General features: G+C 30.8%; 2 protein-coding genes across 2 annotated transcripts; both read left to right on the forward strand.

Annotated features, from left to right (window-relative positions):
* Positions 1-9195: 9195 nt before the first annotated feature.
* Positions 9196-17700, forward strand: LOC105136031 (uncharacterized). Its single transcript, XM_011041186.1, has 8 exons — positions 9196-9779; positions 10373-10741; positions 10823-11082; positions 12978-13119; positions 13252-13623; positions 13728-13859; positions 14836-14964; positions 15062-17700. Exons 1-8 carry the CDS (start codon positions 9651-9653, stop codon positions 17363-17365), a joined length of 3837 nt encoding a protein of 1278 aa, XP_011039488.1. The 5' UTR covers positions 9196-9650; the 3' UTR covers positions 17366-17700.
* Positions 17701-21232: 3532 nt separating this feature from the next.
* On the forward strand, positions 21233-22220 carry LOC105136030 (transmembrane and coiled-coil domain-containing protein 1-like). Its single transcript, XM_011041184.1, has one exon. The coding sequence runs from the start codon at positions 21383-21385 to the stop codon at positions 21965-21967; it is 585 nt and encodes a 194-aa protein (XP_011039486.1). The 5' UTR covers positions 21233-21382; the 3' UTR covers positions 21968-22220.
* The last annotated feature ends 1612 nt before the right edge of the window (positions 22221-23832 follow it).

The following is a 23832-nucleotide window of genomic DNA, read 5'->3' on the forward strand; positions in this document are numbered from 1 at the left end:
AAGTTTATATTCCACAAACATTATTAGATGCAAGTTTATCATGTCTCTATCTTCTAGCTTGACGAAATGAATGAAATACAATTTATAATATAACTCAAAATATCACAAATATAAAATTACATTCCAACCCATCTTTCCTGTAATAAAATAAATTTCATGGGTTACAAATACAAGATGGGTCCTTTAAGATAGAGGTTTATAATACTCATTCTTCATTGCATATATATTTTTCAAGCATCTATTTTTATAATATCATTATATTTTCTCTTTAAAAAAAGATGCATATCTAAAACACTAGAGAGTTTTAATCTTCATCAAAAAAAATTTTTTGCAGGTATTAATCACAAATCATCTTAATTTATTAAGCATAAAATATAAGCTATTAGTCACGCTAGTTAGAGAGAATACATGAAATTATTATGACCAATTAATTAATTGATTATCCAACTCGGGAGTTTGTTGATAGACTATTTAAAGCTTTAGAACTTCAATATTAATTTTTTTTAATGATAAAATCTCTTTGGATAAAATATAAAACTTACAGTTTATAGTCTATAAGATATATGCAAAATTAATTATAATTAGAATAGAAAAACATTCCATATCCATTAAAATAAAATTTTATTTTAAATTTTATCCATTAAAACATTCGGCATGGCTGCTGCCAAGCATAAAGTGTAATGGAAAACCTGTAAAAGCTTCAAACTATTGACTATTACACTCCCAAGAAGCCTCCTGGTTGGTGCCCGTATAAAATTAACAAATACTACCGCAATGACAACGCAACAGCTCAGGGGGTATCCTAGTACTTTCACAGCACGCTCCCATGGATTTTATCAGGACTTTGAGTCTTGAGAAGCACAAGGCGCGCAAACTTTCTTCTTCTGGACAACTATACCCTCGAAGGAGGCATTAACAAATATCCCACATTGGAAACGAACGAAGGAGTAAAATACTTAATAAAGCGGTGGAGGAATAGGTACGGTCACGACCTTACTTGAACAGGATCTGTTCTATAGGATCGTACATCTGTATCCTTTAACACTAAGGAGACAGGAACCCAAGTCTGGTTGATGAAACATGACCGTGTGATCATAGCGTGAGTAATGGCTAGATGATCCTTGTGATTCATCACGGCCGTAGAGGATCGTTCCTTGGCTAAAGATTTGGCCAGGGATGATTATGCGGTTGTCTGACAGACTTTACCTTTTAGGTTTCCTCAGAAAATAATGTATTAAACAATATCTAAGTCGCCTGAACCGCATTTAAAAAAAAAAACAAGAAGAAATCTCTGGTAATGGTGCTTGTTTTCATCAAATGAAAAAATTACAATGACAGTAAATAGATAAAAATAATTATGATATCTAAAAGTAGAAAAATAATATTATTTAAATGAAAAATCTTATAGCAAGAAAATATATAACCTGATAATAATAAATAGTGTAATTTGTATTAATTTACTAAACTTGTATTTTACATGGATAAGCTAATCTAAAAGAAAACTATAAGGTTAATTTTTTTAAAAAAATATTGAATAAAAAAATAATTTTTTTGAACTTTTCAAATTCTTGACCATTCATGAAATTCAATCCCCAAAAAGTTAAACATTGAAGAATAAAAAAAACAATTACATAAAAAACTCAAAATAAAAATAACAATTAAAAAATAAAAAATAATTATAACTAAAATAAAAATAATTTTAATAAAATTATAAAAAATTAAAAGAATTATGATTCATATAAATTTAAATTGAAAAATAAAATTAAAATCTACAATTATCAACATACATCACACCAGCAAAAAGAAAACAATATGACACTGCTTTTAAACAATATAATGAAAGGAGGGTATTGTTTGCTACCATGATGCCTTGAAACATGCACCACACGCTTTTTTAGTATTTTTATTAAAATAATAATAAGTTATTTTTGATGGATAAGAATACCCTTGATGAACATTGTAAAAAAAAATATATATATATATAGAGTGAAGTGATCAAAAGGGCTCTTAACGCATGCTTTAATTTTTATTTATTTAAAGAGTAAACATAATATTTTATGCAAAATTAATTATAACTTGTTATACAAGTCACGCTTCATATGGGTGACTACGAGGTAGGAGGTGGATTATTTTTGTATTTTAAATTAATATTTTAAAATTAAAAATAATTTTTAAAAAATAATCCTTTAAACAGCATTGGATTGCGCCTTGGAAGTGCTGATGGGTTATCATCAATAATCTGAGGGATTTAAGGATTATTGTCGTCCTTGCACTCTGAGAAAATTGGAGCTGTCACAATTGTCATGGGGATGGAGCAAGTACATGTATGTCATTATTATGCACTGGTTGACTGATGTGAAAGATGAGAAGTTTTCAGAGAGAGATATTCTACGAGTTTGAAAGTTTCTTCTTTTTTCTCACAAATGGCGTCAGGTTGATATTTATACTAGTGGAAAGATCATCTTGATCACTAACATCATGCCACATTATCTTTGATTTGACGGTTAGATTCTTGTTAATAATAGCGTCATTGATATTACGCTCGATGTTATCTTTTAAATTATTTTTTATTTATAAAATTTATTTTTTACATAGTACATTAAAATAATTAAAAAATACAAAACAAATTAAAATTAAAAAATAATTTTGAAAAATAATGTTTTTTTATTTTTGTGAACGGACCTTCTGTGAGTCAATCAAGCCAGATATCTATAATGCATACCAAAAATAAAGTATGAATGCACTTGTTACAATCAATACCCATGTTCGTCCCTCTTTTGATTTTTTAATTATGAGTATTTAAGTTGGTTTATATATATTTTGATTAATTTTTTAAAATTTTAAAATTGATAATTATTTAAATTTTTAATAATTTTAAAATTTATAATGCTAGAATTAATAGCTTCTAGAACACGTAATTTTTTAATAATTGTATGAAGGGATTGCTCTTATTCATCCTTGTACAGTATAAAACTCGCGTCAGCCAAAGTCTATCACCCGTTCATTTGGATTGTAGCTTGAATTCACGTCAAACAAAACATTAAAAAAGAAGAATAAATACATGATAAATCAATTAATATTAGAGATAAATCAAACGTATTCAGTTCTTCATCAATGTTGAAGGAAGAGGAGATATATCAGCGGATCAAAGGATTAATCTAAAATAATTCAACCGCGTCTTCTATTTACACTCCGTATTTACATAGAATTTATAGTTTCTAAAATTGATTTAAGCATAAATGTCAAACAAAATGCATGCAAAGACATTTTCTCCACTTCTCTGGAAGACATGGCTTAAATGGATTGTTCTGCTAATAACAACTCAAACTTTTCTAACTTCAGTAATAATTATTTTTTGAATTTTTTTAATTTAAAAATATATTAAAAATATATATATATATATATTAAAAAAATTATACTTGACACCGACATATTAATCTGAAAACACGTACAAAACATTAATTTTAAAAAATAAAAAATATTTTTGAAATATGAAAATAAATAAATTCTGAATACCATAATAATTTTAAAATATAAAAATAAACAAGTTCTAAAAAACATGGTTCCCTCGATATTATATATATATAAAAAAAGAGTTTGGGCAGCATATCCACCTTACACCAATTTAATATATACGAACCTAAAATGAATAAAACCAGAGAGATTAGCTCTGAACTAGATATAAAGAGGAGATTATGCTGTTTTTTATGGTGGTTATCTTGGCTCCTGACGTAAAATATAATGTTTTTAAATTAAAAATGTATTAAAATAATTTTTTTAATTTTTACATTAAAAATCAAAATCATAGAAAAATATAAAAAATTAATTCTAATTTTTAAAAATAAAAATATTTTAAAAAACAAGTCAACTACAATAGATATATATGTGTGTGTGTAAACACTGTGCACGGATCTATTTCCCAAATTCAATTAAGCATATATCATTTATGCCAATGCTAAAAAAATCATAAAAATCTCGACGCTCTGATTCCTAGATTTGAACTCTTGCTCTGTCTTGATTCTTAATAAAATGACTTTTATTGCCTGGTGGTAGGGCCCTCCCGGAGGCTAGAAAATCCAACCAATAGAAGGTATCTATATTTCAACAAAATGACAACACCGCACTCCCCATCTAACCAAGAGAAAGGAAGCAAGCATGACGACACTATTGCCAATAATTTCTTTTTATATAGATCTTAATTTTAAATGCCAATAAAAAATTAGTTGTTTAATTTTTTCAAGGGAAATATGATTTATATAGGAAAAAGAATTCAAAGGTATATTAGATTCCACTTTGAAAAGCATGGGAAATTAAGTTTTTTTCTCTCCTTTTTTTAAATGACAGAATATTTATTTTGATTTATTTAAAAATATAATTATGATTATTTTTTAAAATATTTTTCATATTAAAATTAAGTTTTTTTCCTTCCTTCTTCTAAATGACAAACTGTTTATTTTGGTCTATTTAGAAGTATAATTGTATTTTTTTTAAATGTTTTTTATATTAAAATATATAAAATAAATTTTTTATTTTAAAAAAATTATTTCTGAAATCAGCGTATTAAAATGATTTAAAATATATAAAAAAATAATTTTTTAAAATATAGTACAATTGCATTTTTAAACACTTATCTAGAAATTAAAACTAACCTTAAAAATATTTATAAATTAACCAACCTCAGATATTTTAATTTAAGTGTTTTATCTCCCAGCTTGTATAGCTCTTAATTAAATCAGCTAGTAGTTCTATCTACTTTTAAAAAAACATGTAATGCTTCGAACAAATTATTTTACTTATTTTTATGTGCTTTCAAAAGAAAAAAAAAACTATTTCTAAGTAATTTATTTAGTTTCTTGAAGAAAATATTTAATTAATATATAAAAAAATAATTTTTTTAAACATGGTACAAACACTTATCTAAAAATTAAAACTAATCTTAAAAATATTTATAAATTAACCAACCTCAATTATTTTAATTTAAGTGTTTTATCTCCCAACTTGTATAGCTCTTAATTAAATCAGCTAGTAGTTTTATCTACTTTTAAAAAAAACATGTAATGCTTTGAACAAATTATTTTACTTATTTTTATGTGTTTTCAAAAGAAAAGAAAAACTATTTCTAAGTAACTTATTTAGTTTCCTGAAAAAAATATTTAATATGTTTAATTTCAATCACAATACAGCATAGCAATTCATTACTAAATAACTTAACATGTTTGGTTTCACAACACAACATACTATAAAAGACACAACAAATGGTAGATACACTCTAACAAAAAGTCTTTTTATTTTTTGATTTTTAGAATAAAAACAAAGCAATATCCTTAATCCAAACAAGGAGGATTTTATATTTTGATTCATTATAAATTAGTAAAGTGCAATTTTATAATTCAAGTAAGTTAACTTAAAGGTTAATATATATAAAATATGTTCTCTTTTTAATTATCAAATCTTAGACACTGTAAAACAAAGAAAAAATTAAAAAATAAAATAGCATTCATCAATTATTTTTTAGATAACACACACACACTACGAAGTATCACTAAAAGCAGAATTTCCACCAAAAAGCCAACATAAATCTCATATAAATTCATTGAAAAAATATATTTTCACGTGATTTTTCTTAGGGAAAAAAGGTAAAACATAGACACGTGTAATTGTATGATTCTACACGACCAATTATTTTCCTCCAGCACAAGTTCTCCTGTAAAGACTCCAAGCTGGTAACAGCTGAAACGGACAAAATAGAGAAAACGTGCTCCCAATGCCTACGTACGACACGTAGTCTAATGAGCTTAACCCCCCCCCCCCCCCCCCCCCTGTGTAGGATGAAGGAACACTAACCCCTTACAGTCGAGGACATTGTCGTCATTTACTTTTTTCTCTCTGGAAACCAAAACATTCTGTCGTCACTGTTTAAGTTCATGAATCAAAATTTCTCCTTTTTCAAGCAATTATTTTTCAAGTACTTTCAGTTTAAAAATATATTAAAATAATAAATATAATTTTTTAAAAAATTATTTTTAAAGTCATAATATTAAAACAATAAAAAAATTAATTTTAAATTTAAATTCTTGTAAATCTTTGTTTTAACCGCGGATTGAAGTTACAAACTATGATAAAAAAAAACAAATACTTTTCTTATGTAGCAATACCCAAGAAGAAACAGAAATATCTTATTTTTAGTTCTTGTTTATTTATTAGAAAATAATTTTTTTTTAAAATAATTTTTTTAAAAATGAATTTTAAGAAAATGAATTACTTTATGATATTTAATTGTGTAGTGAAAAATAAATTAAAAAATAGTTCTAATGTTTGGTTATATCATAAAAAATGAACTAAAAAATAATTTATTAATATTTTATTTTTCTCAAGTTTATTAAAATAATAATAAACAAATCTTTCAAATTAAATAATTGAATGAAAATAAAATTAAAAAAATATATAATTTCATAAATTATCTCAAATAAAATAAATAATAATCAAAATAATATAGATCAAATCTAAAAAAATAAAAGATGAATAAATTAACATAATAATAATCAACATTTCATAAATTATTTCAAATAAAATAAGTAATAATAAAAAAAATAAAAATCAAATTTGACAAATAAAAAATTTCAATAAAAAATAATAAGAAAAAAACAAATAGCAATTATAAAAATAAGGATAAAAGTTAATATAAAAAATAAATTTTAAGAGGTGAAATTGAAAAATAAATATTCAAAACAAAATATATATAACAATAAAAAATTTAAGGATCAAATTTGATATAATCAATAAATAATGACATTTTTAATTTTTTCACAACTTTCAGAAAGTGTTTTCTGCTTAAATTTTTCAGGAAAACACTTTCGTGAAAACCAAGCCAAATTTTTCTTTGACTGGAAAGTGTTTTTCCTTAACCAACTTTTCTAATGATAAGTAAACATAAGAAAGTTTGGAAAGTAATTTTCTGAAAATGCTTTCTGGAAAACAAACACAGCTAAAAAGAAAATTACTTTTTTCGAAAACCAAGTCAAATTTTTCTTTAACTGAAAAGTGTTTTCTGTTAACTGAAAAATATTTTTCATTGACCGAAAAATATTTCTCGTTAATCAACTTTTCTAATGGTAAATAAACACGGAAAATTTTAGAAAATGGTTTTATAGAAACTATTTTTCAAGAAACAAACATGATTTTATTTTCTCATTTTCTGGACATGTGTTATTTATCAATTTATTTATTTATATTTATGTTACAAAACAGCGAAAATTATGTTTGGTAAATTTTATAATTGTTTGTATTTATTTCACATACTAAAATAGTAAAGAGGTTTGAGATTGATTATTTTTTATGCTTGATTATTTTCTTACAAAAAATATTATTTTTATGTAAAAATATATTATTTTCTTAAAAATAGTAAATAGTGCTGTCATGCTTGCTTCCTTCTCCTGGTTAGATGGGGAGTGTGGTGTTGTCATTTTGTCGAAATATAGAGACCTTCTATTGGTTGGATTTTCTACATTTTACGTTAATTTAAGTTGATTTAAATCCTTTAATTTGTCCCCAGCTAACTTGAACGCAGCCACAAGAATCTTTTAATTTTACATTGTTAGAGTAAAATCGAATCATGATCTGGCGAGTTAATTAATTGTCATAGCACAATCAACCGATACTTTTCTCTATATGTTTTTCACTAAAGGTGCATTTGGTACTTTGGTTTAAGTTATTTTTTAATTAAAAAATATTTTTAATTCTGCATTAGCTCAATAAAATTATATATATATTTTTTAAAAATATAATTTTAATATATTTTAAATAAAAAATAATTAAAAAATAAATCATAACACAAAAATAAACACTCGCTATGTGTTCTAGAGACGCCATGTTACCACCTGATAAATTGCATGAGCTGTATGTTATAAATTTACTAATTACCAGTTTGTGTCCGGTTCAAATTTTCAACTTTAAACATTCATTTTGGTTTTGAAACGTGACTTTGTTTTTGTGGTTAAATAATGTTTTATTTTTTTTATTTTTAATCTTTTTGATATATTTATATTAAAAATAAACTTTAAAGAATAAAATAAAATATTATTTTAATATATTTATAAATAAACAATAATTTAAAATATAACCACTATTTCTAGCCTAATAATTACACATACACAATTTATTCAACAGAACGTTTAATTATTACAAGATAAAAAAATACACTTTCATGTCCAACCAAAATCACTCTAAACATACAAGTGAGGTTCTGGCCTAGCGGTGGAAGGGAATTGTCCCCTTTCTCCGTACCTGGGTTCGAACCTTACCATGCACGCCTGTCATTCCCGCGATGCCTTACCTGCTTACTGGGCTTGCAGGATGTTTAGTGGACCGTGGGGATTAGTCGTGATGCGCGTAAGCTGGCCCGGACACCCCACGTAAATAAAAAAAAAATCACTCTAAACATTGGCCAGTAGGTAAAGATACTTGTTCCCTTTATGAATTTCATATTTGTCATTTTTATGATACTTTATTTATTTATTAAATTTATAGAATATTTAATAAATTTATAAATTAATTATAATATTTATAAATTAATTTGGATATCCTAAATTATCTATTCACTAAGCTTACAAATTATTCAATAAATTCAAGAATTAATCGTGATACATGGAAACTAGTTTGGACACCATAAGTTATATAAAAAAAATCACTCTAAACATTTTTTTTATTTTTAATTATGCTTGTTGCATGAGATTGTTGCATGAGAAAAGAAACAATATGGGAAAAAACAATTTTTTAAAGAGTTTTTTGATAAAAATTCAACATAAAATTATCATAATCTATTTGAAATCTCTATTAATTTCTTTTATATTCCACGGCACTAATTACACATAACATCTGGAATCATTATTTATTGCTCGGATTGTCAAACACACGGCATGCGACAATTCTCATGAAAACTAAACTCTTATATATGGACACGTTTGTGAGTTTTATTTTTTTATTCTTAAGAAAATGTTACTACATTAAAATAAAAAAGAAAAAAAAAAGTATGAACACAAAAGGGAAAACATTTTTATTTCCTGTAAAAAAATGTAAAACCCTATAAAGAAGAAGAAGGAGGAGGTGGTAAAAGTGTGATTATTATTGATATTAATGGTAAGGGCGAGGGTGAGGGTGAAAAATAAATAATTTGTTTTTGTGCATTACCAAAATAATCTCTTTCTCTTTGTTCTCTCATATCTTCTCCCCTTGCTTCCCTTCCATTTCTCTCCTTAAATAGTATATTATAAAAACAACAACAACCAAATCTCGGCATCCTCTCTTCCTCATATATATTAAACCCTCCTCTCTTCCTTCTCCTCTTTTTGGTCCAATTCAATCAAATCCTTTATCTACGATCTTGATTTCTATTCTTTCTATTTTTTTGGGTTTTGATTTTCTTGTTTATTATTCCTGTTTTTATTGAATTATTGAATCGATTTGGGTTTTGGATCCCTTTTTCTCATGATTTGTGTCATAGAAAAAATAAAAATAATGAGGGGTAGAGATGGAAGGATTGATTGTGGTGGTGGTGATGATAAATCTAAGATGAGGATGGGAGTACAGAATTAATTATAAGAATCTTGTAATTGAATTCAATAAAATTAATTCAATAACAAGTATAGTATAGGATGCCAGGATTAGCACAGAGAAATGAGCAATTTAGTAATGCAACATCATCTGGGGGTTCTTACTCACTTTCTGCTAATGGGTTCTGGTCTAAACATCGTGATGATGTTAGCTTCAACCAGCTTCAGAAGGTACTGGATTGTTCTGTTTTTTTTTTTTTAAATTTAATTTTGATTGATGTATTAGAGTGTATGTTTTTGTATCTGGGATTGAATTTGATCACTGTTTTTACCTAATTTTGATTTTTAATTTGGTTTCTGATTGGATCTTGATGTTCAAATCATGTTAAATTTATTAGTTTTTGATGTTCAAATCATTCAGTGAGCTTTGTTTTATTAGTTTTTGATGTGTGATTTTGTATTTATTTTTTTCATCGGGTTTTCATTTTTTTTAGACCCATTTTAGCTCCTTGTAATGAATTCACTTATGGAGTTCTGTGTTTTTTATTTCTAAAAGAGAGAGAGAAATTTTATGTCACTTACGATTGCTTATACTAGTGAGAATTGATTTCGAGTTGAGGCAATGCTAACGACGATGACAATGACATTTCTAAAATAGAGATTGCATTTTGTTATACAGGATTAACAAGTTTCTTTTGATAATTTTAAGTTTGTGTTGGGTTATTTTAGGTTTTGTTTAAATGTCGTCTTTCATTCTTGGCCTACTGTTACATGTTGCAAGTTGTGATTAGTCATTGATGAAGTTTCATGTACTTGTGACATAGTTCTGGAGTGAGCTGCCACCACAAGCTCGACAGAAGCTACTGAGGATAGACAAGCAAACCCTGTTTGAGCAAGCTCGTAAGAACATGTACTGTTCTAGATGCAATGGGCTATTGCTCGAAGGTTTTATGCAGATTGTCATGTATGTTAAGTCTTTACAGCAGGAAGGGGGAGGGGGGCACATTCCTTGCAACAGACTGGAAGCCTCGAAAAATCTAAATGATTGTGGATCACATGTACCTAATGGGTGCCAAGATGAAATTCAAGATCCATCTGTCCATCCTTGGGGTGGTCTCACGACGACACGTGATGGATCATTGACGCTTCTGACATGCTACTTGTTTTCAAAGTCTCTGAAGGGACTCCAAAATGTGAGTGCTATTTTTTATTTTTTATTTTGCAATTCCATTGTCCTTTTCTAGTTAAGTGGCTGAACTCTTTCCTTGAATCAGGTCTTTGACAGTGCACGAGCAAGGGAGCGGGAAAGGGAATTGCTCTATCCTGATGCCTGTGGTGGGGGAGGTCGGGGTTGGATTAGCCAAGGAATGGCAAGTTATGGTAGAGGACATGGAACAAGAGAGACATGTGCACTGCATACTGCCAGGCTTTCTTGTGATACACTAGTAGATTTCTGGTCAGCACTTGGAGAAGAGACTCGGCTGTCTCTTTTAAGGATGAAGGAAGAGGATTTCATAGAGAGGCTCATGTGCAGGTGTGTTTGCGATTTGCGATTTGCTTATTCTTTATATACATCATTGATTTAGAAATCAGTGGAAGACTATGAGAACTGAAAGGTAGTTGGCAGCTCTGCTTTTCTTGGGGTTGGAGCTTTTAGATAACAGCTGAGATCAGAGGTGATCATGTTGGTGAAACTGCCAAAGAACAGAACAAAAGCTAATTTGAAAGAATGAAAATTTTATTCAACTGCTGTGCCTTTGAATAGTCTAGAATCTCCCAAGAGTGCGTTGTGTTTGTAAGAATCACAGATGCCTTCCAGTTTATAAGTTTTGCAAAGTTAGAGCTTATATCTTTCCATGCTAGCAGGCTCTCTGATGGAATAGCAAGCAAAAATATCTGGATGGCAATTCAGATAGGAAGTGATCATTTACCTGTTTCATATTGAACTGAATAGAGGGGAGTCATTTGCCATGACTGATAGTTTCTGTCTTTGAGTTATTGTACATTCAGTTTGATGAAAAAGACGTGGTTAACATCTAAGGAAGTGATGAATTTTGCCAGAATAAGAAATTATTCAAAACTTCATCGTGGGGAGCCTGGAAGTATCTGTTGATGAAATGGTCCATTTTCTGAATTCATCTTAACTGAATATGCTCTCTTTTAGTTAGTTTCTCCATCCATTGTTGCATCGGGGACTCTGTAGCTATTGCCAAATTTGTTATTCAACTGTCTTTGACAGCCTTGTAGATTTCACAAAGTGTACTGGCTTGTAGATATCTTGACTGCTAGTTTGAAAGTGTAGATTTTTCCTCAGTAGAACTTGCTGTTGAGCATGGCATCAGAGAATAAGAATTTTGAGCCATGAATTTATGGTTGCTCTTTTTGCAGCAGTAAAGCATTAAGAAGTATAATTCTACAAGGCTGAATGATTGGTAAACGTACAGCACCCTAAAGGGAACTAAAGATGACAGTTAACCCTAGATAGCTGTCAAAGACATGGCATAGTGGCTGTGGGATGGACTTAAGAGTAGCCTGCCCTTCTTTTTATCTGAAATGGGCTAAAAATAAACTTTACAACTCATTTTTGTGATTAATTTGTTTGGTTTTATGACCTGGACTTCATTGATGAGGAAGTTCCTCTTTATCTTTCAAAGAAAGATATGTTTGCATTTTCTCAGTTGAATACACAGGACATATTGGCCTCATTATGCTTGTAATTTCTTTCTCATATGTTTTTCCTCTGAAAAAGCACCTGCAATATCTACAGTAGCATATGTTGTTGTCCTAAGAATCAGAGGTTTTTGGTTGTAAGCCATCAAACTTCACTAATGCCCACGGTTTATGAGTGATTGAAGATATCCTTAGAATTAGCAATGACGCAAATGGGTGGGTTCACTTTGAAAAAAAAAAAAAAAAACCCTCAGATTTTACTCACTCTTACCTATCAAAAACTCAGTTTTGTCTATTAGAATTGAGAAACTTTGTCATTCACTTGGCAACACTTGTTTAAGATATCTCTTGAAGAATCTTTTGAAATTGTTCAACAAGAATTAAATGATTGAAGCAAAAATTAATTTGTTTAAGTGTCCTTCATCATTGATTCTTTGTTCTTTCTTTTCTCTACAACTTTGTGGTTTTCTTGATAGTTTGTGTGCTTCTCTGCTGAAATGCCGCACAACTGATCGCTCTAATTGTTTTAATTAACTAGATCCTAAAACTTAACATTTCTCTTCAACTGGCATGGATCCATTGTTTTTTTTTTTCCTTATTAAATTCTACTTACATTTGTTGTGACTATTCCTCGTGTATCTAGCTCTAGTTTCTTTCTCCTTGCCCGTAAGATTGCAGTTCTCATTCTGGATGTTTTCATGCAAGGCTATTTTGTTGTTTTGTTCAATTTTTCTAAACAAATATGTCTCCATCCCCCAGGTTTGACAGCAAGAGATTTTGTAGAGATTGTAGAAGGAATGTTATTCGTGAATTTAAGGAGCTGAAGGAGCTGAAGCGCATGCGACGAGAACCTCGCTGCACTAGTTGGTTTTGTGTTGCAGACACTGCCTTCCAATATGAGGTGCATTTTTGTCTTCAGTGTGATTTTGTGGATAATGATCTAAGATACAAAGGAAACAGATTTGCAGAACAAATTTTGGAAATTCACTAGCGATGCGACTGGTATGACAAATGATCTTTGCTATTTCCTCAGGTGTCTGATGATTCTGTCCAAGCTGATTGGCGCCAAACCTTTTCTGATACTGTTGTATCATACCATCACTTTGAATGGGCAGTTGGAACAGGAGAAGGAAAATCTGATATTCTAGAATTTGAAAATGTAGGCATGAATGGAAGTGTTCAAGTCACTGGTCTAGATCTTGGTGGTTTGTCTGCATGTTTTATCACTCTGAGGGCTTGGAAATTTGATGGCCGCTGCACTGAGCTTTCTGTAAAAGCTCATGCCCTAAAGGGTCAACAATGTGTGCACTGCAGGCTCGTAGTAGGTGATGGTTTTGTTACCATTACCAGGGGGGAAAGTATCAGAAGGTTTTTTGAGCATGCTGAAGAGGCCGAGGAAGAAGAGGTAGTCCAGCTTTTCCCACCAGGATCTCCAGAGTTTAATTAAATTTTTTATAAATTTCCTTCTGGATTATACTTAAATTTCTGTTATTTTTTGTACACTTATAGGATGATGATTCTATGGATAAGGACGGAAATGAACTTGATGGAGAATGCTCCCGTCCCCAAAAGCATGCGAAGAGCCCTGAACTTGCTCGAGAATTTCTTCTAGATGCTGCAACTGTTATTTTTAAGGAACAGGCATGTTTACAGACTTGCAATATGCTTGCTGTTCTTTCTCATAGTAGTTTAGAAAATTATAATTTGTTTGGCACTATCTTTTCCCATGTGATCATTGTAGGGGGCAAATGTGGAAGGTTGTAAAAGGGGAAGGGGTGTATTAAAAATGTGGTGGGAAGGAGAATTTCTAAATATATGTATATATAGGTGGAGGGATTGGTTATTATTACCGGGTCACTGGACTTGAAGTTGATATCCGATAACCAAAGTAGTTATGAAATTAGTATTCAGCCTGGACCTTGTAGACTTGCTCATTATGTTAGATGTGATGAAACTTGAGTGAATAATAAATGAATACGAGGGCTGTAAGTACAGTAAATCTAAAGGACAGGTTGAGATATTTTTTCAAGTTGATAAACAAAAGCTTTAGAAGTAGAAACCTGACAGATTTATAGAACAGATGATCCTACTGGGGCATCTAAGGAAATTTCTAAGGTCTCTTGTGTAGTTAAATGTCTCCTTATAACTTAAATTAGATTGTGGTTAACCACCTCTAGGAAGCCCTGTGTGGCATCTAATGGACCAAATCAAGGAATTCAGATAGTGTACAGTGATACTAATGAATATTGTTTAAACATTTCTTTTCTAAGTTAACCTTTATGGTTTAGAATGTAACAGGACCATTTGGCACTCCCCAAAAGTATCTTTTATATTTTCTCTCTAAATTTTCTTAGCTATTTATTAGCTGGTATTTAAAAAGAGATTTTTCAGGAGTACCTTTATCAACTGGTCATAAAATACGAATGTGCCTTCTGTCCACCTAAAACAATGAAATTTACTGGCTGTTAGAGAAACCCAACATCTGAACACGCATTCCCACCTTTTCAGAACCTGAGGATGAACTAGTACCATGTTTTGGATTCTGCTGCTGTGTATGTGAAGCAATTGTGTGTATATTTCAGTTTCAGAGATTCTAAAACTCAATGCATTGTTTCAGGTTGAGAAGGCTTTCAGAGAAGGAACTGCTCGCCAAAATGCACATAGCATCTTTGTTTGTCTTTCACTAAAACTACTGGAAGATCGGGTTCATGTTGCTTGCAAAGAAATTATTACATTGGAAAAGCAGGTCCTAATACTTGTGATTTTTCATTCGAGTATCAAAATTGGGACAGATTATCTATTTTTAGGAGATGCATCTCTGATAATATAAATTTTCACTGCAGATGAAGCTTCTTGAAGAAGAGGAAGCAGAAAAACGTGAAGAAGAAGAGCGCAAGGAGAGAAGAAGAACAAAAGAAAGAGAGAAAAAGATTCGAAGGAAGGAGAGGTTGAAAGGAAAAGAAAGGGATAAAGAAAAGAAGTGTCCTGAATCAAATGATATTTCCATATTTCCTGATGTCCCAAAGGATGAAACAACACCAAGTGTTGATGAAGAACTGAATAATGCTATCTGCTGTAGGGATTCAGTAAGTGAAACAGGCGATATTTCTCTGTCCAGGCCTGGATCTCCTGACATTCAACATCAACAGTTTTCATATGGATGTGAGACTTCTATAATGGAAAATGATTCCTGCGATAGTCCTGATGGGGAGGTTGCAAATTTGAAAGAAGGGACTGGCTCTTTTTTGACCGAACAATCAAAATATTCGCGCCGAAGATTGAAATTTCGGAAAGAAGTTCAACTTGATTCATCTTTGAAGTGGCCTGATAGACGTCGATTTGCAGTTATTTCAGAAAGTGGGGCTGTGGTTAATAGATCTGAGTTAAGACATCACAGTGATAATTTTGAGACTCCTTCTAGGCTTGTTAATGGATTGAATAGGTTGTCAAGGATTAATGGTCCAAAGTCCAATGGTCGAAATTGTGGCCTTAAGTTCAACGAGAACTTCCATTGTTCCCACAACAAGACGAATGACAGATATGACTTCCATTCTTGCAGCTGTCACCAGAACATTGAATGCAGGGTAAAGGTTGAACCACATGTTTCATCCTTAAGATCGGATCAAGAGAGCAAATCTGTTGGAAAGGCAGAAGCAGTGATGGATATGCCCAAGCAGTTCTATCGTGGTAACAAATACAGTCCAGTAAATTACATGCGTGAAGGTTGTGGAAGAATCAAAATCAAATCCAGCATGGGAAACAATTCTAAGAAAGTTTGGGAGCCCGTAGAATCACAAAAGAAGTACTCTAGAAGAAGCTCAGACTCTGATGCTACCATGAGCTCATCTACTAAGGTTGAAGCCGTGGTACCAGACAGCAAACTCTTCAAGTCATCTGGTGATATGTGTTCCAGTGAAGTTACAGGAAATTCCATTGAAACTGATCATGATGAGAATAACTTGAAGGAATCAAGGGACCGCAGCCTTGCAACAGTTGAAGACTGCCAGAGTGGATGCCATGTGGAAGCGAATAGTTGCTACTCGACAGAAACTTCTTATGAGGAAGTCAGTTCATGTCCTGCAAAAAACTCTGCATCGTGTGAGACTTCTGATCCCAGCATTGGAAGCTCTTTGAGTTCTGATAACTGCTCGTCTTGCCTTAGTGAGGGAGATAGCAATACAGTTTCTTCGAACAATGAACATCCTGAATCGTCTTCCACTTCAGATTCAGAAGACACCAGTCCACAATCAGAAGGAAGAGATACTTCAACATGCAGTGGAAATGGTTTCTCCAATTCTCATGAGCTGGTGCTGGACAACAAACCTAGTACAAATGGAGATGAGGTGTTTGGAAGCAAGAAACCTTTTGAGCTTCAACCAGATGGTCTAAGATTGAACACTTTGGGAAATCCACCGACAACAACTGTCCAAAATCCTGACAATGGAATACCTACTGTTAGTGTGGGTTTGCAGCGTCAAGTTGTGTTTCCACCTGTGCATAACCATAATTTACAGTTTCCAGTTTTTCAAGCTCCTTCAACAATGGGCTACTACCATCATCAAACTCCAGTTTCTTGGCCGGCAGCTCCAGCCAATGGATTAATGCCCTTTCCCCAGCCTAACCACTATCTATATGCTGGTTCTCTTGGCTATGGTTTGAATGGAAACTCACGCTTTTGTATGCAATATGGTCCAGTACAGCATCTGGCAACTCCAGTGTTCAATCCCAGTCCAGTTCCAGTTTATCAGCCAGTTGCCAAAGAATATGGCTTGAACTCAGAGGTACGAACAGAGACACGCATGATGCAGGAAACTTTAACTGAAGCTAATAAGGAGAGGATGGTTCCAGCTAAATCACGTTCAACAGAAGCACCACCCAGTGGGGAAAGTGGGAAAGTCGATAATTCTGCCAAGTTGCCCAACGGTAGTAGTGGATTTTCCTTGTTCCATTTTGGTGGACCCGTCGCTCTTTCAACAGGATGTAAGTCGGATCCTGTGCTCTCAAAAAATGGAATCATTGGAGATTTTTCTTCGAAGGTCACAACAAATCAAATTGAAAATGATCCTGCTTGCAATAAGAAAGAGATTGCCATGGAAGAATACAACTTGTTTGCAGCAAGTAATGGCATCAAGTTTTCAATCTTCTAATAAATTATTAAGAAGTTGTGAGGTAAGTGTTTGGGGCCCTGCCTTCTTATTTCGTATTGGAAGTTTGATACCATGTAAGCCAGTTGACAATAATCTTCCGCCGAGAAATTCCAATTTTAGCTCTAGCTTTTTTCAGATGATTTGATATACAATTTGGCTGATTTTTTTCCCTTTTTCTTTTTTAATGTAGAGAGAAAGAGTTGGGAGAGTGGTATAATGTTTGAGGTTTTCTGTACGAGGTCAACTTTTTTTCTTTCTTTTTTCCTTTCTGATGAAGCATTTGTTGGTATGAGATTTTACAATTGTTGAAATCATTTGAATTTCTTTTTTGGCTCCTTTTACTTCTATGAACTCTGCTAGTGACTTATGTCTATGTTGTTAACAATAATTGGTTGGATGGACATCTAAAGGCTCTGCATTGATTACTTCTCTTTACATGATCAAATTTGATTCTTACGCAATATGGAAGCCATTTGCCTACTGAAATACTTACAGAACTTGTTTGTTGTAGTCTTATCTTGACGTCTGCAACCTCCCTCTGTGTGACATTGATTTTCCTTTGACAAAGGGAAGTTTTCCAATTTCCATCAAAACCCCATTATAATACCATCTGCGAGACTTAGAGTTCACGTTTCATTTTTGGCTTTTCACCAACTTCTTAGCAAACAAACAGGATGTTGAACTTTAGAGCACATAAATAGCTATCTTACTCAAAAAATCTAAACAAGTCTTGGTGGTTGTTTAGAGAATTTTTCATGCCTATTAAGCTAGAGGAAAAAAACTAGTAAACGATAAAGAAGAAGCTAATCTAGCCTGTCGTCTTGGCGCAAACCTTAATAAACTGGCCACAACTTGGGCGGTTTTGCACGCTGAGTAGGGAATAGAAGGATAATAGATAGCTGGTTTGTGTTACCTGATGGGTGAAGTTAATTTTTTTTTAATATAAAATAAGATTTTGATACGCTAATGTCTTTTAAAGAAGTAAATTTTTTTTTTGAGATTCATGTAATCCACTTAACTGACTTTAATAAATTTAGTTAATTTAATAATATAATTAAAAAAAATACATTGATAATAAATAAAATAAACAATAAAATATTAACAATAATTAAATATAAAAAATGAGTTTCTGACTAGATGAAAGAAAAGCTCATTGAAAATTCATTATCAATCTGTAACCTTACCACTTGAAAGCTCACCGACATGGTTGTAACACTATTGTGAAAGGTTGTGCAATGACATATAAAAAACCGCATGCATTTTCAAAACAATGACCTAGAAAATAAATCAAATATAAATCAAATATAATATCTTAAAGTGAACAATTCATATTTAATTTAATTAAAAAACTTTCTTTTAAAAAATCTAAATTTAAAGACCGAAGATAACTCAAATTGTTTTCAAAATCAGAGAAAAATCCTATAGAAATGAAAAATAAATAAATAACGGAACCTAATCTCCAATTACATAAATATTGAAGGATGAAAATGAAAAAATATGAGCTTAAAAAAAAAAACCAAGCAAACCCGAACAAATATTTTAAATCTAAGCTAATCTTCAAAACTCGTAATCTGTAAAATCTTAAATTTGAGCTCAATTAAGAAGCTCAATTCTCAATCAGTTTAATAATGAAGGATTAAATAAAAAAATAAATAAAAAATTACCAAAGTAAAAAAATAAGAATCAAATCTGATAAGAAAAAAACTCCATTTTAAAAACTATTCAAATAAAAAAATAGAAATAAAAAAATGAGAACTAAATTTGAGAAATGAAAAAATTGAAGGAGGATTTGAAAAAAATTCTAATTTTATAAAATATTTCAAATAAAACAAGCAATAATCAAAAGAATTGGGACTAAATATGAAGAAAAAATAAATTGAAACACTTCTTTAAAAATTTGGAAGGTGAGACATGAAAATCGAGAAAGAAAAAAAAAATATATTGTTGTTGCCAAACCAGAGGTTTGTTTGTCAACTATGTTATTTTAGGATGGAGGGGGCTACTAAAACAACTCAGGCACTGTAGTTTATTCTTGAACTTTGTGTTCTCGACTTTTAATTTATGTTTATCTCCAAATTAAATAATATGAAAGTTTTCATAATATAATTCAATTAATTTAATAAATTAAAAAATAACTTGAATGAGTTATAAAAACATGTTTTGGCTTAAAAAATATGATGATTACTTTTTTTTAAAAAAAAAATATTGAAATTGCAACATATTGGATTGATTTCAGTTTTGATACTTAATCTGCTAACTAGTCACCTAGGTCATGAAACTCCATTAAGTTTAATAACATTGTTTTAAAACTATTTTTTATTTGATTATATGATCATAAAAATAAATACTCATAAAATCTAGCATAATCTAATGTTAAAACGTTTATTTGAGACCACAATAACCCATAAAAAGCAAAACAAAAACAAAATATTATGAGGCTCAATTCCAAATTATCCAAGTTAAAATGTTGAACCCACAACTCAGGTAATAACTTTGTTTTTTTTTTTTAAAAAAAAATATTTTTTATTTAATTATATGATAACAAAAATATACGCTTGTAAAATCAAGAACCAACTCAATATTATGATATTTGTTTCAAACTACGATAATTTTATAAAAAACAAACTAAAATAAATCATGAAGTCAAATTCCTAATCAATCTAGTATAACTAGCAAACTTGTGATTCATGTTTTGAACTATATTGGGTTTAATAAATTTATTTTTTTAAAATACTTTTTATTTAATTATACAAAAATAAAAATAAACGCTTTTCAAATTAAACACCAACCAAATGTAAAAACATTTGTTTGAGACCATGACAAACTTATAAAAAAAACTGAAACAAATTATAAAGCCCAATTCAAATTTTAAATGTTAAATAATAAAATTAAAAAAACAGTCATTAGAAAAAAATCAATAAAAAACCAATATTTAATGATAAAATTAAAAAAAGAAGAAGTCAAGGTAGGTCTTAAAAAAACCTAGGCATCTAGGTCTATACAACACATAACATGTTATCTACCACGATAAATAACATGTCATCTTTACTCCAAATTCCTTTTTAAAAAATCAAGGGGTTGTTTTTTATCTAAAAAATTATTTTTTAATCCATTTTCACAAGAAAAACATCTTTAGAATCTAAAAGAAACCAATTTATAAAAATAAACCTTCCAAAATGATATAAAAACACAAAATCAAACCAGAAAAATAAGAATTCTTTCAATCTCTTACCTAAATTCTCCAAGAAAATGAAGGTTTTGAAAAACTCAATAGAACTTTCTTGTCGAATAGAACACTTTAACAACAATTTTAATCTTTATATTGCTAAAATGTGGTCAACTTATAACTTTTTCTCTCTTTTACTGTTATTCGATAACTTTTCTTTTCATTTCTTTTCTTAAATACATGATTGAAATATTAATAAAATAAAATTTTAAATCAAGATAAAAATTCAAAAACTAAAGGAATTATAAATATAAAAAAAAAGTAGGTGAACTAAGCATAAATTTTTTGTTCAAGTTTTAGATTCTTTTTATTTTACACTTTGGTTTTTTTGGTTGAATTTTATCTTTCTCTAAAATGGTTTAATAAATTGATCATTAATTTGGTTATAAAATGTTGTAATTGAAAAACAAATTGAGAATAAAATTGTAGTTAATGTAAATTGCCACATAAAATGCCTAATGGTTATATTTTATGACTATAATAATATTTTTTTCATAATATATTTAAATGTGTTTTGTTAAAAAAATAAAAAATATTCATAAATTGTAGGTGAATTCCATATAAAATAAAGAGGGGTGTGTAATTCAGGAATAGATGACTAGACTCCTGATCAGAAGGCTATTGTTGTCTGTTTCTGAAATAAAGAAGGATTTGTAGTTGGAAATTACCACCCAAAAATCCCCCATTTAACAGGACACCAAACACGCCCTTGTGTCAAAATCACACACAACACGAATCGAACTACTCCATCCATCAAGTACAAGCCATCGCTCTGACTCTCGAGAATCTCAATGGCTACCCCGCAGTTCTTCCTCTCCTCATCGAAATACTCAGACAGCCTAACAGTTGTCGGAATCTCAATCTGCACTGCAATTATCTGCGAAACCATTTCATGGATCCTTATTTACCGAACAAACTCTTACAAATCTCTCAAATCCTCCATCGACAAAGCCTCTAAAAAACTTGAAACCATGAAAACCGATACCGCTAAAATCACCACCAAGAAATCCAAAACCAAGAAAATCGACCGTGTTGAATCTTCCTTGAAAGAATCAAGCCGTGACTTGTCCCTTTTCAAATTCAAATCTGGGGCTGTCGTTGCTTTAGTTTTGATCGTTGTTTTTGGGCTTTTGAATTCTCTCTTTGAAGGTAAAGCTGTTGCCAAATTGCCCTTTCATCCTATCACTCTTGTTATGAAGATGAGTCATAGAGGGTTACCCGGGACTGATTCCACCGACTGCTCCATGGCTTTCTTGTATTTCTTGTGTTCCATTAGTATTCGTACTAATTTGCAGAAGTTTCTTGGGTTTTCGCCGCCTCGAGGTTCTGCTCCTGGTGCTGGTTTTCTCCCCCTTCCTGATCCCAAGACCAATTGATTCATCCATCTTCGGGTTTGTTTTTGTTTAATTTGATGGATTTTTAGTTTTTTTTTTCCGATTTAGATTAAGAATTCTACGATTCTCTTCGAATGAGAAATTATTGTCGTTGTTGTTGTTGGATAATAATTTGATAATGGGTTCTTAGAACTTGACTGAAATTATGATCTATCGCCGTTTAATTATGGTTGGATTGAAGTCAACCGTTGATTATTAGTCTAATAAATTAGATTTATCTGCTCAGTTATCTTGATTATGTGATATTTTTATTGTTGATGGAAATTGTTTAATTATCATGATTTATGTTTTTTTCTCTTTTTTTTTTTATGATCTAGAAGATTTTCAATTGTTTTGATTGTGTTGTATGTTACAGTGAGATTGTAATTTGTATAGCTAAATTTTGTTTAATAATTGGAATCTTAATTCATTTAACAAATTAACATACAAAGTTACCCCCTTGCGATGATTTTTTTTTTGTTTGCCATAAATGTAGTGCCTTTAAGGATTTTATTTATTATCTGATAAAAGCATGTTAGTCACGCAAAAATTTAAGATCATTTATGTGAAGCTTGGATGTGCCGTTTATATATTTGTCCATTTATCAAGCAAAGAGTTGTTGAAAGCTTAGAATACTTATGGAAACCAAGAATTTTAGGTGCTTATCGCTGTTCTTGGTTTAACATTCTGAATTGAACAGCTATATGTAGCAATTAAGATTCAAGGACAGAGATCTTCAATGGTAAAATTAATGTGGATTATTGATTACTTGAAAGTTAAAAGTTAGTGGTTTTGAAGAAGCCTAGCTTTACCTTTAGGATGAGGTTCAAATCTGAAGTTGATTTTACTGATTTATGAAAGTTGTGCATCCCCATTTATTTTTCAGTATAGATTACCCTTTCTTGGTTTCCAAGATCAGAAAGATTGTTTTGGGGCTTAAAATGCATCTTGGGTATCTGTATGATGTGGTTTAAAGATAGATAGCATGGGGATGACACTTGTTAAGGGACATTGAGGGAAGTCGGGTGGAGGAATAAAAGTGTCCTTTTTAAGCCATTCTATCTTTAAATGTGTTCTTGAACATGACCATTCTAATTCAAATGATGTTTCAAACATTTTCACTGCTCTGAATTTACAGATTCCGTGCTGTACAGGAGGTGCATCTTTATAAGTTTTCTTGCAAATTTGCAATGGAACTAACGAGTTGGTGTGGTTCCCTTGTGGTTCTGGATGCTTGAAGTCCATATTTTGTAGAACTTCTCCCATGCCTTTTAATCTTTATTGGAAAATGATTATCGCATAAAGTTTATTCAAGGCTTTGCTCCAGGATTTTCTGGTTAGCAGTTGGCATTGTGCATGGCATTCAGATACTTCTGTTCGGATCAACTCTATATTACCGTAGGACTTTCCATTTTTGAAGATTACTGATTACTAAATAGTCTTCTGAAGGCAGGACAGAAGCATTTCGTCATGGCTGAATAGGCACAGTCCAATGCACGAAGTGATAGTGGTACAATTGAGAGTCAGAACTGCATCTTGTATGTTTGGTATTTAAGTACAGCGTGTTTTTCAATTGAAAATATACTGGAAGGCTTGTGAGGGCAAAAAGGTTTGTGGCTGCATACCAGATTTATTCAGCCTTCAGTGTGTAGCCTTGACATGAGGAGCATAGCCCCTAAAGCCGGCTAGGCGGCTGACCAGCCAAGGCTATGGGTTGTTGGGTCACGGATTAACCCATTAAGTATTTGCTGGTCTTAGTGGGATGATAATTTTTTTTAGGATAGGTTCTAAATGATTTTTTTTTCAAAGTCAACATTTAATTGGAATAGATTTTGACTAGATTAATTGAATATAATCGGGTTAGTTCT

The sequence above is a fragment of the Populus euphratica genome, unplaced genomic scaffold (genome assembly GCF_000495115.2).
Source record: "Populus euphratica unplaced genomic scaffold, PopEup_1.0 scaffold156.1, whole genome shotgun sequence".
Lineage (NCBI taxonomy): Eukaryota > Viridiplantae > Streptophyta > Magnoliopsida > Malpighiales > Salicaceae > Populus > Populus euphratica.